Raw genomic sequence first — 18311 nt, forward strand, 5'->3', positions numbered from 1 at the left:
ATTGAGTCATTCAGTTGTATCCAACTCTTTGGAGGGTTGGGAAAGTCGTCATCCAGTTAAACCTTGTTGTCTTCAGGTGCTCACAGCAGTTTCACCTGATTTCTCCCGTCATCCTGTCAACTGTCAGGTATCAACTCTGCCCACTTTGAATCAAGCTAGGATCACTTTGTCATCTGGAAGCCAGGGCCTGCTAAGACTAAAGGTGCTCAAAGGTAGATCTGCCATACAAATTTTTCCACATTCAGTATTATAATATTTACCATCAAGAGTCAATCTGTAAGATTATATATATTATTACATATATATTACATATTATTATATATTAAAAACACGCATATTTAAAACACACATCTAAACTCCAGCACCATGGACCAAGAGGTTTCTCTTAGACAGAATGGGACAACATCCTTTCAGCGTGCTCTTCTTTTAGCAGGGCAGTCTTTCTGCTCAGGAGGAGGAGGAGGAGGTGAGTCTGGGAGCAAAGGAGTAGCTCTCACAGATGACCAGCCAGGGAAGTGACAACTCAGGTGGAGTGTGAGCCTGGAGTGGACTTTAGAGGCCTGGGAGGAGTTTTATTTGCGTGTTGGGAGGGAGATGGAGTGAAGGTGAACAGAGAAAGGCAGGGATCACGTGGGAGACATTGTGAGAATCCTTAAATCCTGCCCCTGGATGTGATTGGATGAATGGGTTTCCTGGGGGTTGGGCAGGAAGGAGCTTCTGGGACTAGCAAATCCCTCCCAGACTGGGTTGGCAGGAAGCAGGAAGTCTCAGAACTGAGATCCATCTCTTCCATCCTCTTTAGGTCACTCTCTTTTTTTTCCTTTCCAGCTAGGATCACTTTGTCATCTGGAAGCCAGCCCTGTGCTTGCAGCTCCCAGGTAGGTCTGAGCCAACATCCCCCGTTTTTCCTGGCATCTGTTCAGTGCCCTTGCCACTGGGTCTCATTCTCCTCTTCTGACCACACATAGTGAGTGTCCTCCTGGTCTACCAGGAACCTCCCTTTCTACCAAGCCTTCCTCTTGATGAGCTCCTCACCCTTAAACCTTTTCCAGATTCCCACCCCCTTGCACAACTTACTGGCTCACCCTACCTGGATTTGCCTTTCAGACTCCAGACTTTGTCCGTAGGAATCCAGGAGTGCAGAATTCAGTCTTCTGACTAGGGCACAGGGATCCTGTCTTCCTGTCCCCACCTCTTGCTTAGAGATTCAGATGTCCTCCTTTAGACCTAATCCTCTTTAGGGATCCTTGAGTCCCATCTTCCTATCCTCAGGCCCACCCTGGACACAGTGACCAAATCTCTTCCCTGCTCCCCTTTAACTGAACCCATGTCTCTTGGGCTGGTTCCCTATCAGCTCCCTGCTTTAGCAGGATCAGCTGCGCCTCCTCCACTCCCCCCCACCCCCAGCACTTTTGTCACTCCAGTATCCCTGACTTCCCAGCCATGACTTATATTCATCCATCTTACCTCCCAGGTACTACCCTCAATTCCCAGACCTCTTGCTTCTCTGGCCCCTCTTTTTTCAGAGTCTTCGGGGCTGGATCCCAGATTGAATTTTGTCTTCCTGTCTCAGGCTTACCCTGATCATTGCCCATCTCCACCTTCCCTGGCAACCTTCCTTCCTACATCAAGGAGTCACTCTATTATCTAGAATTATGCGTGTGTTAGTTGGGGAGAGGGGATACAGTGAAGGGAGAGATGTGACTCAGGAGCCATTGAGGCACAGACTGACCTCCTACCTGGGATATCAAGCCTCGTGTATCTCTGGGGTTTCTGTAAGAGGACAGGGAAAGGAAGGACAAGAAGAGGAGAAAGAGAGGGAGAGAATGGGTTTTCCTGTTAAGACCATTTTCATTTTCCATCCTGTCCTGACCCGGTATACTGCCTGTCTTCCCTGAAACCAGGACCAGGCTTACCCCCCGTAAGTCTCTGAAGACTTGCTTCCTGCCTATGCAAACCCCTATCCCCTTCTGGGATGGTTCTCCCTCTCCAGTTCAGTCTTCAGGGGACCAAGGCCTAACCCAAGTGAGTACTGGGACAAATGTAGACACCAAAATTGGAGGGAAATTGGAACGATTTTATTATGAGGGTCCCAAATACAGATCACCCAGACTATGAACACTAAGAGAAGCATCCTAGGTCTAAGATGATGGAGTGGGTAAGATGGGCTTTGCTATGCAGAGGTAAGAAAGTGGAAGGACTCTGCCAGGAGCTCTAGGACTTTCTCTTAGTTTTCAAAAAGGCTTAGAATTAAAGTCTCCCTCAGCTGTGACCATGGTTAGTAAGAGATTTAGCTGTTGCTTCATTTCTGGCCCTATAAAGGGTGGGGGCATTGGTCTTTGAGGTAAAATGGAGTCACTTTGGACACTTTGCTACCTCCATAGGGAGCCTGGAGCCAGAGGGAATGTGCCCTGGAAGCCTCAGACCTCTTCCTCAGGTGAGTGCAGTCCATCCATGATCTGAGCACCATCAGCAGTCACAAGCACTTCCACAGATACAAAAGATAGTGTGTGAAGGTGGCAATGCTTTATGTGTGGATCCTTTCTTTATTAGGTGCAACACTGTAGGAACTATACTCCTCAGCTCTGTGTTGTAAGCTAATCCACTGGGTCCTCAGTAACATGAACAATATCTGCAGAATCATCTCTCTATCAGGTGGTAGGCAGCAGGCCATCCTGAGTTCTCAGGAACTGATGGGTCACTGCATTGATCAGAATTTTTATACATACAAGTATACACATTCTATGGATACACCTGCACACACACACATACATGCACATTTGTATCAATCAAGATTCCCCTTTTAATTACATCACCTGCTCCCCCGCCACTGAGAAAACAAGTAAAACAAACTCCATTACATGCAACATAGCAAAAATACAAAATACAAAATGCTCCTCAGTCCGGACCAGTCGTCCACCTTGAAGTGGCAGGCAGCATGTTTCTTCTCACTGTTCCTCTGGAACCTTGGTGAGTCTTTATTTTCATTTGGGTTCAATGCCCTTGTTTTCCATCCTTTTTATGGAATCTTCTTCATCCAATCCCCATTCACACCTGATCCCCCAGATTCCCCTATCACCTCCAGGAGATCTGTGTATATTCTTTTACATCCTTTGAGTTTGTTTTTCTTAGGACTAATCCCTCACTTAGTCCATCTTCCCTCCAGTTCCCTCTCCCTGCTTTTTTCTTCCCCCCTTTCACTGGTGAGTAAAATGTATTTCTCTATTCATCTCTATGTTGTGTGTATTTTTCCTTCCTTTGACTAGGTAAGTGAAGTTCAAACAGAAGATATCCCCACCCATTCCTTCCATCACCTTAGGGTATTCCTCTTTCCTTCTTTATAATCTCTCCTTAAGATCATCAAGATATAACAGAACCCCTCCCATCTTTACTCTACTTTGATTCCCTCAGTAAGCCCCAATAGGGATCCCAGGGGACACATTATCTCACCATAATTGAATATAAATAATTTGTCCTTTTATTTTGAGTCCCTGAGACTAGTTCATCCTGGATTACTTTTTTGATATTTCTCTTCCCTTGTGCTTGAACTTCTAAGGTTTTCTCCATTTATGATCTTTATTTTTCTCAGAAATGCTTGTAAGGACTTTCACTAACTGTCCTTTCCCTCTCCCCCCACCCCCCTTTTCATGATATTCAGTTTTGTTTCACAGATGTTTTTGGCTCCGAGAGCACGTCCTTTGCTTTCTGGCATGTCCTCTTTCAAATTCTGTGCTGCTTAACAATGTTGCTGTCAAATTTTGTGTGTCCTAAGGGTGGCTCCTTGGTACCTGAATTGCACTGGACTTTTTTTCCGTCACCTTGCAGGGTTTTCTCTCTGATCTGGAAGCTCTGCATTCTGACTGTGATGTTTTCTGGGAGTTTTCATTCCAGGCTCTCTTTCAGGAAGTGATTTTCTTGTGTTTTCTTGGCTATCAAAAGCTCTATTCACATAAAAGCACAGAGGCCAGTCATGGTGTTGTGCCACAGTTCCCTTTTAATGTCCTGACCCAGTTTCTCTAATTGTCCTATTTAGTTACTATACCTCAAATTATAACCTTTCCCTTTTAATGTTTGATGAGATAAAGGTTTTACCAGACTTAAACAAAAAATTTGATCTCCAACAACAGGAATCAAGAGAAGTAGAAAAAGGTAAAAGGAACTCTTGAGAATTGTATTTCTGTTGTGAATATATATAAAAACCATGTGTATAATTTGATTTTACCGATATAACATAAAAAAAGGGAAGTAGAAATAGAAAGGGGATAGTGGAAAGGGAAGAGGGGAGATAAAAAGAGGGAAACTACATGTGACAGTGAGGCAAAGGAAACCTATCATATATGAGGGAACTTAGAGAGGGGGAGGAACATTTTGTGAATCCTACTCTCATCAGAGTTGGCTTAAAGAGGAAACAATTTACATTTTGTTTTACAGAGATTCTTCTCTCACTTCATTAAAAAGTGGGAGAGGAAAAGGGAGAAGGAAAAAGAGTAATAAGGGAAGGGTACAAAAAAGGGGAAGGGATTCAAAGGGAAGAGGGAGGGATACTAAAGAGGGAGAGCTGCGTGATGTTAGTGGGACCAATAAGTTTAATACTAGGGAAGAAGGGAAGGAGGGCAAGAAAAAGAAACATATACTCTGGGGATATTAGGATGGCAGGAAATACAGAATTGGTTATTTTAACCATAAATGTGAATGGGATGAACTCTCCCATAAAGAGGAGGCAGATAGCAGACTGGATCAAAAGTCAGAACCCTACAATCTGTTGTTTACAGGAAACACATTTAAAACAGGGAGATACATACAGAGTAAAGGTAAAAGGCTGGAGTAGAATCTATTATGCTTCAGGTGAAGTCAAAAAAGCAGGGGTAGCCATCCTTATCTCAGATCAAGCAAAAGCAAAGATTGATCTAATTAAAAGAGATAAGGAAGGAAACTATATCTTGCTTAAGGGTACTATAGACAATGAAGCAATATCAGTATAAAACATATATGCACCAAGTGGTATAGCATCTAACTTCCTTAAAGAGAAGCTAAGAGAGTTGCTAGAGAAGAAATAGACAGCAAAACTATAATAGTGGGAGATCTCAATCTTGCACTCTCAGATTTAGATAAATCAAATCACAAAACAAATAAGAAAGAAATTAAAGAGGTAAATAGAATATTAGAAAAATCAGGTATGATCTCTGGAGAAAACTGAATGGTGACAGAAAGGAGTATACTTTCTTCTCAGCAGTTCATGGAACTTACACAAAAATTGACCATATATTAGGACATAAAGACCTCAAAATTAAATGCAGGAAGGCAGAAATAGTAAATGCTTTCTTTTCAGATCACAATGCAATAAAAACTACATTCAACAAAAAGTTAGGTGTAAGTAGACCAAAAAGTAATTGGAAACTAAATAATCTCATCTTAAAGAATGATTGGGTGAAACAGCAAATTATAAACACAATTAATAATTTCACTCAAGATAATGACAATGATGAGATATCATATCAAAATTTATGGGATGCAGCGAAAGCAGTAATAAGGGGAAATTTTATATGCTTAGAGGCTTACTTGAATAAAATAGAAAAAGAGAAGATCAATGAATTGGGCCTGCAACTTAAAAAGTTAGAAAAAGACCAAATTAAAAAACCCCAATCAATTACTAAACTTGAAATTCTAAAATTAAAAGGAGAAATTAATAATATAGAAAGTAAAAATACTATTGAACTAATAAATAAAACTAAGAGTTGGTTTTATGAAAAAACCAATAAAATCAATAAACCTTTGGTATCTGATTAGAAAAAGGAGAGAGGGAAATCAAATTAGCAGTCTTAAAAATGAAAAAGGAGAACTTTCCACCGATGAAGAGGAAATTAAAGAAATAAAGGGTTACTTTGCCCAACTTTATGCCAATAAATTTGATAAACTAAGCAAAATGGATGACTACCTCCAAAAATATAGCCTTCCCAAATTATCAGAGGAGGAAGTAAATTGCTTAAATAGTCCCATTTCAGAAAAAGAAATAGAATAAGCTATTAATCAACTCCCTAAAAAAAAATCCCCAGGACCAGATGGATTTACATGTGAATTCTACCAAACATTCAAAGAACAATTAGCCCCAATGCTTTATAAACTATTTGAAAAAATAGGGAATGAAGGACTCCTACCAAATTCCTTTTATGACACAGACATGGTACTGATACCTAAACCAGGTAGGTTGAAAGCAGAGAAAGAAAATTATAGACCAATCTCCCTAATGAATATTGTTGCTAAAATCTTAAATAAGATATTAGCAAAAAGACTACAGAAAATCATCCCCAGGATAATACACCACAATCAAGTAGGATTTATACCAGGAATGCAGGGCTGGTTCAATATTAGGAAAACTATCAGTATAATTGGCCATATTAATAATCAAATTAACAAAAACCATATGATCATCTCAATAGATGCAGAAAAAGCATTTGATAAAATCCAACATCCATTCCTATTAAAAACTCTTGAGAGCATAGGAATAAATGGACTTTTCCTTAAAATAATCAGTAGCATTTATTTAAAACCAACAGTAAGCATCATATGTAACGGGGACAAACTACAACCATTCCCACTAAGATCAGGAGTGAAACAAGGTTGCCCACTATCACCTTTACTATTTAATATTGTATTAGAAATGCTAGCTTTGTCAATAAGAGTTGAGAAAGAGATTAAAGGAATAAGAATAGGCAATGAGGAAACCAAATTATCACTCTTTGCTGATGATATGATGGTATACTTAGAGAACCCCAGAGATTCTATCAAAAAATTACTAGAAACAATCTACACCTTCAGCAATGTTGCAGGATATAAAATAAACCCACATAAGTCATCAGCATTCTTATATATCACTAACAAAACCCAACAGTTAGAGTTACAAAAAGAAATTCCATTTAAAGTAACTACCGATTGTATAAAATATTTAGGAATCTATCTGCCAAGGGAAAATCAGGAACTTTATGAGCAAAACTACAAAACACTTTCCACACAAATTAAGTCTGATCTAACCAACTGGAAAAATATTAAATGCTCTTGGATTGGGCGAGCAAATATAATAAAGATGACAATGACAATACTACCTAAATTAATCTATTTATTTAGTGCTATACCAATCAGACTCCCAAAAAGTTACTTTGTTGAACTAGAAAAAATAACAACAAAATTCATATGGAAAAATAAAAGGTCAAAAATTTCAAGGGAATTAATGAAAAAAAATCAAATGAAGGCCTAGCTGTACCAGATCTAAAATTATATTATAAAGCAGCAGTTACTAAAGCCATCTGGTATTGGCTAAGAAATAGACTAGTTGATCAATGGAATAGGTTAGGTTCAAAGGACAAAACAGCCAATAACTTAATAATATAGTGTTTGACAAACCCAAAGACCCCAGTTTCTGGGATAAGAATACACTATTTGACAAAAATTGCTGGGAAAATTGGAAATTAGTATGGCAGAAACTAGGCATTGACCCACATTTAACACTGTACACCAAGATAAGGTCAAAATGGGTTCATGACCTAGGCATAAAGAATGAGATTATAAATAAATTGGAAGAGCATAGGATAGTTTACCTCTCAGACCTGTGGAAGAGGGAGGAATTTATGACCAAAGAAGAACTAGAGATCACTATTGACCACAAAATAGAAAATTTTGATTATATCAAATTGAAAAGTTTTTGTACAAACAAAACAAATGCAGACAAGATTAGAAGGGAAACAATAAACTGGGAAAGCATTTTTACAATCAAAGGTTCTGATTTAAAGGCCTCATTTCCAAAATATATAGAGAATTGACTCTAATTTATGAGAAATCAAACCATTCTCCATTTGATAAATGGTCAAAGAATATGAACAGACAATTCTCAGACGAAGAAATTGAAACTATAGACATATGAAAATATGCTCCAAATCATTATTAATCAGAGAAATGCAAATTAAGACAACTCTGAGATACCACTACACACCTGTCAGATTAGCTAGAGTGACAGGGAAAGATAATGCAGAATGTTGGAGGGGATGTGGGAAAACAGGGACACTGATATATTGTTGGTGGAATTGTGAACACATCCAGCCATTCTGGAGAGCAATTTGGAACTATGCTCAAAAAGTTATCAAACTGTGCATACCCTTTGATCCAGCAGTGTTACTACTGGGCTTATAGCCCAAAGAGATACTAACGAAGGGAAAGGGACCTGTATGTGCCAAAATGTTTGTGGCAGCCCTGTTTGTGGTGGCTAGAAGCTGGAAAATGAATGCATGCCCATCCATTGGAGAATGGTTGAGTAAATGGTGGTATATGAATGTTATGGAATATTATTGTTCTGTAAGGAATGACCAGCAGGATGAATACAGAGAGGACTGGCGAGACATACACGAACTGATGCTGAGTGAAATGAGCAGAACCAGGAGATCATTATATACCTCAACAGTGATACTGTTTGAGGATGTATTCTGACGGAAGTGGATCTCTTCGATAAAGAGAGCTAATTCAGTTTCAATTGATCAAGGATGGACAGAAGCAGCTACACCCAAAGAAAGAACACTGGGAGATGGCATTTTTGTTTTTCCTCCCCGATTATTTATACCTTCTGAATTCAATTCTCCCTGTGCAACAAGAAAACTGTTCGGTTCTGCACACATATATTGTATCTAGGATATACTGTAACCTATTCAACATGTAAAGGACTGCTTGCCATCTGGGGGAGGGGGTGTAAGGAGGGAGGGGAAAAATTGGAACAAAGGTGAATGCAAGGGATAATGTTGTAAAAAATTACCCTGGCATGAGTTCTATCAATGAAGAGCTACTTAAAAAAAAAAAAAAAGGAGAGAGAGAGATAAAGGTTTTATATCTTTAGGCTATGATAATTCCTTCTTAACTTGACAAGATAAAGGTCTATCCATTTTAGACATCATTAGAATATCAGTAACCTCTCCAGTACTTCCCTCCTTTGTGTCATCTTAGGGGCCTCCCCCTTCCCCCATTAGGTTATCCCCATCCAGGTACCTCCCCCATTATGTCATTGTTCTTGTTATCCTATAAAAGAGTCTTGCTGTCAGGGATAGATTTTTGAGAGGATAGTCTTGTTCAGCCCTGGTGAAGAGGGAACCCCCGAATTTGGAAAATCCTGGAAGGAGAAAATCCTCAATTCTGTCTCAATTTTGCCCCATGTCTTTTTCCTTAAATGAATTTAAGTTCCAACTTCTTGATGGGGGAATGATGTGTGAAAGATTCCTTTCTAGATTCCCATCCTCTCCTAGTTAATAATGTAAATTGCCCTTTAACTCACAAATCCTGGTCCCTTTGAATGCCAATAGAAGATCCAGACCTGTCCCAGCCCCACCCCACCCGGATCTGAGCCAATTTGGGGGCTATACCCAAAAGCCCCTAGAGCTAAGTTTCCTATTATAAAAAGGCCAAGCTGGGAACCCCTCTTTGCAGAGATTCCAAACATGCTAGCCATGTGAGGACCCTCTATCCGGTGCCCTCCTTATCTCTGTCTTCACCTATCTCCTTTCTTCCAAACCTAATAATAAATCTCTTTTATCAATCTAGCTCTCGGGCCAATAAATGCTTTTATTGGGAATTCGCGCTGCTACTAGACCCCATTTACCACCGTACCCTTGTGCCGAATCCATGGGGGTTGCAGAGGAGCTTTGCTTGACTCTCTGTAAGGTCCTTACCAAACCCTAATTTCATTTAACTACCCCAAATCTAGACCTCAACATTGGAACCAAACGTGGATCATTTGATCCCAGTAAATCTCTCCATTTCATTAACTGTTAAATTGCTCTGTAATCTTTGTCTTGTTCAGTTTCTCTGGCATTACAATGGGAGAGGCAAGCAAGGCGGGAGAGCAAAGGAGGTTGCCCATACTGGGACATTTTGGCACTTTCCCACGGCTCCTGGGACAGGAGAGGGATCCAGGACGTGGTCTCCTGTGACCCCTAAGACTGTTGTTCCTGGACGTTACCTGGGAAAGGAAAGTTCTTTTGACTCCACAAGGTTCTGGGAAGAGCAGCAGAAAGTACTTTCTGAGGCAAAATTCAGGGCCTGTCTCATGGCAGTGATCTGAAGTTCCTTTATTTCTACTTTATCCTTTCTAAAAGATATGGAAGTGGGGGAGGGAGGGAAGAGGGAAGCCACTAGATGGTACAGTGGACAGAGCATCAGCCCTGAAGTCAGGAGGGCCTGAGTTCAAATCTGGTCTCAAACAATTAACACTTGCTAGCTGTGTCACTTAAACTACCTCACCAAAAGCAAATAATAACAAGTATGTAGGGACTAAAGCTTGCAATCTTGTATCTTGGCTGCTTTTTAATGGCGTTCTTAGGGTCTGGTGATAGGGAAGTTTGGTCTTGGTCTCTTCTGGCTGACTTGTTTTCCCTCTGAGAAGCCTTCCCTGTACAGTCTTCCCTTTTAAGTCTCCTGAATTTGCTCCAGTATTTGTCCTGGCCTCGGGGCTGCCCTTTGGCCCCCACAAATCTGTGGAGAGTTCGATGTGTGGGCAAGGTCTTAGGAACTCCTGGATTCTTTATTCCATTGAGTTATCACCATTTCTCCTCCTGCTCTTCCTTTTCTAAGAAGCTGCTTGGGTTTATGGCCAAACAAAGGGGCAGGGCTTGGAAATGGGAGTCCCTCCTCTGTATTTCTGCCTCAGTGTCTCAGATAACATTAGGGCTGATCATGGGGAGGGTCCTGTTTGCTCTTTGATTCACCCATTCTGGCCCATTTCTTCAAGTCAGATCTTTTTGAAGATAGAGCTGGGCTCTGCAGCAGTTTTGGAGGGAACATCTGGGCTCCTTTTGTTGCTGCTTTCTTGGGGTTCTGAGTGTTGTTTTATTACAGACTCTCCCCGTGAGCAGCAAGATGGCCTACACCCAAAGTTGTCTGCTCTGAGGTCTGTGTTTGTGACCTGGGTGTGAGGAGAGCAGATTACTGCTGGACTCTGTCCCTGCTGGCCCCCTAATCAGCTCTGCTGGCTGACTCAGGGCAGAATTGTGGGTTCTCCTTTATTCTGAGCTTCCCTCCCTATTTATTCCATCTCTGGCTGGGCTGGAGTGAAGACCCTTCCTTGCAGCCCAAGAATGAGACATGGCCCTGCTTCTGCTAACCCTAACTTCCTGGCTTCCTGCCCCAGCCTCTCTCCCCAGAACAGATTCCCTTGACCCTGGTTGTGTGACTGGGACCTGGATCAAGGGTGACAAAACATCCTGTTGCAGCTTCCTAATGTGGATCTGAGTCTTGCTGCCCTGTTACACAGGATCTGACTGCAGGAATACTCCCTGTAAGGTGTCTTCCTCACCATGTAATGCCAGAGAAACTGAGCAAGATAAAGATTAGAGAGTATTTAATAATTTATTAAGTGGAGAGATATACTGGGACCAAATGGATCCATGGTTTGGTCCCGAGACTGAATGAGACTATTGTCTCTAAGAATCCAGCTAACAATGTGAGTTCTCAAAGACATATATACACTTGGCTCAGATTCAGGGGATAGACTGAGGCAGGGGTGGAGTCAGGTGCTGATGGTACAAAATACATCTTTTCTTTCATTCTGTTCTCTTTTAAATGATCACATAAACTTTTTTTTTCTCCCAGAGTATGCTGTACTTGCCAGCTTCTCACAAACTCTTTGCAAAATTTTCTTTAGAATATATCACTGGAATCAGTTATGCTGAGGAAGAAATTTCCCATCACCCTCTAGTTCTCCCCAGATCCATCTACCTCCCAGATAAAACACAAGCTTTCTTCCCAATTCCACATAAACCATTTCTCAGGTTTTTTTTTCCAATGATCCTATAAAATGTTTTCCTCAAAATTCAATGAGACTCTTACTGACTATGATTCCAAGAGCTGACTCTGACACTCCAAAACCTTTGAGCAAATCCCTTCGCTGTGCTTCAGTTTTCTTCAGGAAACTGAAGGGAGTTGGATTCTTGAATTCTGAAGGGACTTCCAGCTCTACATGTCATCATTTTTGTTGGTTTAGGAGTTAGTGACATTCAGGGATGTAGCTGTGGACTTTACTGAGGAGGAATGGAGCCTCTTGGATGATCCTCAGAAGGAGCTGTACAAGGAGGTCATGTTGGAGAATGCCTGGAACCTGCTCTCCCTGGGTAAGGACGTTTCCCTTGCTGACTTTAAATCTGAAAGCAAAGGGAATATCTTTGGGTCCAGGATCTGGGGGATGGGGGGGGGAGGGGGAGGGAAAGGGAAAGAATGTCTCAGAATGGAGAAAGTGCTGATCTCCTGTCTCCAAGAGACAGAATCCTTCTATATTGTTTTTGCATTGTATGATAGGAAACTGAGGGTGTCCTTTGTTGCTCCTGAAGCTGTCTCTTACTTATTTTAGGCAGCTTCAAGTCAGAGATCAACTCAGTAGGGAAGCATCTCAGACATGGAACTAATCTCAGAGGTTATGTTGTCTAACCTCTACTTGGACACAAATTTATTTCCAAAGCTCTGAAAATTGTTCAAGCAGGTTTTCCTTACAAACCATTCTTCTTTGGGATGGTTCTAGCATTTGGAATATTCTTCTTTTTTAAGAGCATCAATTTATATCCCAAAGTCCTAGTTGTTCCCAGTATAGGAAGTTTGTCCTTAATCTGCCTTCCCATTGCCCTCAAATTCCATCATGAATAGTGGGAAAGGGGTGGAAGGGAATAAGCATTTCTTTTCAATTACTATTGTCAAGTGTTGTACCTTCTGCTTTCTTTACAATATATTCCCAACAATATTATATAAGAACAACTTCCAGGAAATGAGCTATTTTGACTACTGTAAGTCCCCAAATTATAGATAAAGAAGGAAATATTCTGCTTAAATCCAGATAAAGAACTAATAGGTAGAAAGATATATAGTAGAATTTTACACATCTATATGTTTATATATATGTATGTATATATATATCCTTATATGTATTTGTGTGTGTATGTAGTTATGTAATGGTATCCATCTCTAGCATGGGGATAGGCAAAGTTAAGGAAAAAAATCTACTTGATCATTTGGTTGTCTATTTGAAAGAAATGGCAAGTTGTACATTGTAGATTTGCAGTTTCGTGTTCAATCTTCTTGGTTATTGTACTATGTTATAGAAATACTTGTTTGTAAATGAAAGATGAAGCAGAATTTGTCAATTTATGTCATAGTAACCTTCCCAGTTAGATGATACTGTTATCCCCATTTAAGAGCTGGGGAAACTAAGGCAAAAATTTACAAAAAAAATTTACAAAGGATACACAGTTAGTAACAGTCTGAGGCTTAATTTAAACTAAGGTATATTATGTCTAGCTCCACTGCACTACTGGCTCCATTAAATTTTTAGATAATTTTCAGATAATGGATAATGTAAACCATAGGATGAGTCCTTCTATGAAGAAGGGGTGGTAAGACTAAGTTCCATATGGATCAGACTCAAGCCATCTCAAGCCCATTAACTCTTTTTACCCAGGTTAAAAGTTTCTGCCAGAATGGAGCTTAAACAGAGAATGGGAAGAGCATTTGGCTCTTTCTAAGAACAAGTGATACAGTAGCAGAATGGGGCACATCCTATTGGGAATTCCTTGCTTGACAAGCACTAATGGATGAGTATAGATTGATATGTGTGAATGTAACAGGGCAAATCTCAAAATGGAGGCAGCTCTGGATCTTCACCCTTTCCCTCAGGAGAACTAAATGACAAAATTCTTTCCGTCTTCTTCCCTGATTTCCTTCTCTAGGGCTTCTAGTTCCCAGTGAATATGTGATCTCTTATTTTAAACAAAGAAAATCACAATGGATGCTGGACCAAGAAGGTCGGAGGAGCTGCTTTCCAGGTGAGTGGGTGCCAACAGAGGTATGAAAGTTGTGGTGCCTGAGTTACCTTGAAGTCAGTGCTACATTTTAGAGAGAAAGACAATGACATTTTTTAAAGAAATAAGTAATGACCATCTTCAAAAAAAAAAAAAAAAAAAAAGGAAAGGATCAGAACTAAATCACTTATGCCTTAGATTAAAAAAAAAAAAAACTATGAAAAGCAAGAGTGTTAGTATTGTGAATGTGACCTCAGACAATGTAGAAAAAATAAATAAAATTAAAGTGATCACCAGAAAGTTCAGACAGTGAAAGGGAAAGGGGAAAATTGAGAGTGGAGATAATTTATCAAATGCAATAGTGAGAACATGCCCATCCACAAGGTATGAATTCCAGTCTCAGCTGCTGGAATTTGGTTCAACTACCTCAACCATTCTGAGTTGCTGGCCTGAGTTGAGCACACAGTGAGAATGAAGGCACTTTCTGTATTGTCACAGGCTTGCTGTAAGGATCCAATGTATTTGAGCACAAAGCTCTTTAGAAATTAAATTATCCTTGGGATGTGAGCTAAGATGGTTTTTAAGTGACTGATTATGGACATTTAATGGCTATTTTGGGAAATAGAAAATTACTGAGTTTCTGTTCTACTGATGGAGGAAAGAGTATATAAATATAGAGATGTGGGAGTGTAGTATCTGTATTTGTTTTATTGTTATCTTCTTTTTTTTTTCCAGAAAGAAAAATCAGGCTTGAAATGAAAGAACGTACTCCAGAGCTAAGTCTTTCTTTATTAGAAACTCACAAGCCACAATTCATTAGTGATGGTCCTGGTCACTTCTCTTGGAAAGATATCTGTGATATACTTGAGAAAATCCACAGTGGAGAGAAATTGTATAAAGATGATCAAAGTGGGAAAGTTTTCACAGAAAGATGGGCTCTTACTGGACATAAGAGAATCCACATTACAGAGAAACCTATTGAATATAACCAATATGAAAAGTCTTTCAAATATAAAAATAGTTTTCCTATTCATCATAAAATCCATGCTGCAGAGAGACCTTATGAATGTAACCAATGTGGAAAGGTTTTTATACATAAGGTATCTCTTGTTGTACATCAGAGAATCCACACTGGAGAGAAACCTTATAAATGTAACCAGTGTGGAAAGACTTTTAGTCGTAAAAGATGTCTTATTATACATCAGAGAATCCACACTGGAGAGAAACCTTATGAATGTAAGCAGTGTGGAAAGGCTTTCACAAAAAAGGTACATCTTATTGTACATCAGAGAATCCACACTGGAGAGGAACCTTATAAATGTAACCAGTGTGGAAAGGCTTTTACAGAAAGTAGTGGTCTTAAGAGACATCAGATAATTCACACTGGAGAGAAACCTTATGAATGTAACCAGTGTGGAAAGGCTTTTGCATTATATGGAAATCTTAATAGACATCAGAGAATCCATACAGGAAAGAAACCGTATAAATGTAACCAATGTGGAAAGGCTTTTAAACATAAGGTATCTCTTACTGCACATCAAAGAATCCACACTGGTGAGGAACCCTATAAATGTAACCAGTGTGGAAAGGCTTTTATAAGTAAGGTCTCTCTTACTGCACATCAAAGAATCCACACTGGAGAGAAACCTTATGAATGTAACCAATGTGGAAAGGCTTTTAGAGACAAGAGAGCTCTTACTGTACATCATAGAATCCACACTGGAGAGAAACCTTATAAATGTAAGCAATGTGGAAAAGCTTTTATATATAAGGTCTCTCTTACTGAACATCAGAGAATCCATACTGGAGAGAAACCTTATAAATGTAACCAATGTGGAAAGGCTTTTACACAGAAGGTATCTCTTACTGCACATCAGAGAATCCACACTGGAGATGAACCTTATAAATGTAACCAGTGTGGAAAGGCTTTTATACATAAGGTCTCTCTTACTGCACATCAAAGAAACCACACTGGAGAGAAACCTTATGAATGTAACCAATGTGGAAAGGCTTTCATACGTAAGGAGTCTCTTACTGTACACCACAGAATCCACACTGGAGAGAAACCTTATGAATGTAACCAGTGTGGAAAGGCTTTTACAGAAAGTAGAGCTCTTAATACACATCAGAGAATCCATACAGGAGAGAAACCTTATGAATGTAACCAATGTAGAAAGATTTTTAGTTGTAAAGGAAAACTTACTGTACATCAGAGAATCCACACTGGAGAGAAACCTTATGAATGTAACCAATGTGGAAAGGCTTTTAGAGACAAGAGAGCTCTTACTGTACATCAGAGAATCCACACTGGAGAGGAACCTTATAAATGTAACCAGTGTGGAAAGGTTTTTACAGAAAGTAGTGGTCTTAAGAGACATCAGATAATCCATACTGGAGAGAAACCTTATGAATGTAACCAGTGTGGAAAGGCTTTTAGACATAAGGAAGTTCTTACTGCACATCAGAGAATCCACACTGGAGAGAAACCTTATGAATGTAACCAGTGTGGAAAGGCTTTTGCAATAAGTGGAAATCTTAATAGACATCAGAGAATCCATATAGGAAAGAAATCTTATAAATGTAACCAATGTGGAAAGGCTTTTAAACATAAGGTCTCTCTTACTGAACATCAGAGAATCCACACTGGAGAGGAACCTTATGAATGTAACCAATGTGGAAAGGCTTTTAGAGACAAGAGAACTCTTACTATACATCAAAGAATCCACACCGGAGAGGAACCTTATAAATGTAACCAGTGTGGAAAGGTTTGTACAGAAAGTAGTAGTCTTAAGAGACATCAGAGAATCCACACTGGAGAGAAACCTTATGAATGTGACCAGTGTGGAAAAGCTTTCACAAAAAAGTCATGTCTTACTATACATCAGAGAATCCACACTGGAGAGAAACCTTATGAATGTAACCAATGTGAAAAGGCTTTTAGAGATAAGAGAGCTCTTACTGTACATCAGAGAATCCACACCGGAGAGGAACCTTATAAATGTAACCAGTGTGGAAAGGCTTTTACAGAAAGCAGTGGTCTTAAGATACATCAGAGAATCCACACTGGAGAGAAACCTTATGAATGTAACCAATGTGGAAAGGCTTTCACAAAAAAGGTATGTCTTATTGTACATCAGAGAATCCACACTGGAGAGAAACCTTTTGAATGTAACCAATGTGGAAAGGCTTTTAGAGACAAGAGATCTCTTACTGCACATCAGAGAATCCACACTGGAGAGGAACCTTATAAATGTAACCAATGAGGAATGATTTTTACAAAAAAAGGAATCTCTTACTCAAAATCAGAGGATCCACACTGGAGAAAACACTTATAAATGTCACCAGTGTGGAAAGGCTTTCAGAAGAAAGAATTCTCTTACTATACATCAGAGATTCCACACTGGAGAGGAACCTTATAAATGTAACCAATGTGGAAGTCCTTTTTTTTTTTTTTTTTTTTTTTTTTTTAAAGAGGATTGGTTCTTGCCTGACTTATGAAGAAAAGTAAAAACATTGAAATAAGGAGGAAAATAACTTAGGTAAAGAACATTGGGACAAGATGTGCTAGTGCTAATATCTTCCATACTTAGCCTTCCTTAGCTATAACATTACTTGGAGGATGAGAAAAAAAAAAGATGACTAGGGATGGGTTCTTAGCCATATTGGATCCTTCTTTTTCACCCGGTCACCTACTTGCAAGGCAGTACGGTATAATGGAAAGGTCCCTACATTTGGACTCAGAAGACGTGGGTTGATATTCTAACACCGCTCTTCCTTAGAACTTCAAGTTAAGAAGCTTTTATGAACCTGATATATGCTAGACCTTGGCATGTAAGAACCAAAAGAGAGTTACAAAAGGTGTCCCCTGCTCCTATGAAGATCACAGACTGGTGGGACTAACAACACAAACCACTAGGTGGAAACCCACCTTGGACCAGATAGTGTCTCACTAAATCACTATCAATATTGTCTTGCTTTATCCTTGTGAGAACCCATTTTACAGAGAAAGAAACTGAGATAATCAGAGATCCCTTGGCTTGACTATCAAGTTTCTGAGTTGAGATTAAAACTCGGGTCTTCATGTCTTAAGGCCTATCAATCTATCTACTGCACCATCATCTGTATTCTGATTTTTAACAGAATATTATAAAAATGTTGACACATGTGGGAGGTCAAAAAATAAAAAAGAAATTGGATAAACTCCCACTTAGAGATAGAAATTCATTCTTTTCTACTCTAATTAAAAGCTAATTACTATTAAATAGATTTATATTTCTATTGATTCATGACATGCATTGGATTAAATGACATGTGTACACAAAGGGCAATTGCAAATAATGCTTTATGTTGTTGGATTATTTTTCCCAGATTTTTTTTTCATTTTTTTTAATAAAGCTTTTTTATTTATAAAACATATGCATGGGTAATTTTTTCAGCATTGACCCTTGCCAAACCTTTTGTTCCAAATTTTCCCCTCCTTCCTCCAACTATCTCCCCTAA

General features: G+C 39.4%; 1 protein-coding gene and 1 long non-coding RNA gene across 2 annotated transcripts in view; both read left to right on the forward strand.

Annotated features, from left to right (window-relative positions):
* The window catches only part of LOC127564356 (uncharacterized), a 177595-nt gene that overhangs the window by 70733 nt on the left and 88551 nt on the right, over positions 1-18311 (forward strand). The window lies entirely within an intron of this gene.
* LOC127564343 (zinc finger protein ZFP2-like) lies at positions 13706-18225 on the forward strand. Its single transcript, XM_052000818.1, has 2 exons — positions 13706-13835; positions 14547-18225. Exons 1-2 carry the CDS (start codon positions 13799-13801, stop codon positions 17072-17074), a joined length of 2565 nt encoding a protein of 854 aa, XP_051856778.1. The 5' UTR covers positions 13706-13798; the 3' UTR covers positions 17075-18225.

This window comes from Antechinus flavipes, chromosome 5, assembly GCF_016432865.1.
Source record: "Antechinus flavipes isolate AdamAnt ecotype Samford, QLD, Australia chromosome 5, AdamAnt_v2, whole genome shotgun sequence".
Taxonomy (NCBI): Eukaryota; Metazoa; Chordata; class Mammalia; order Dasyuromorphia; family Dasyuridae; genus Antechinus; species Antechinus flavipes.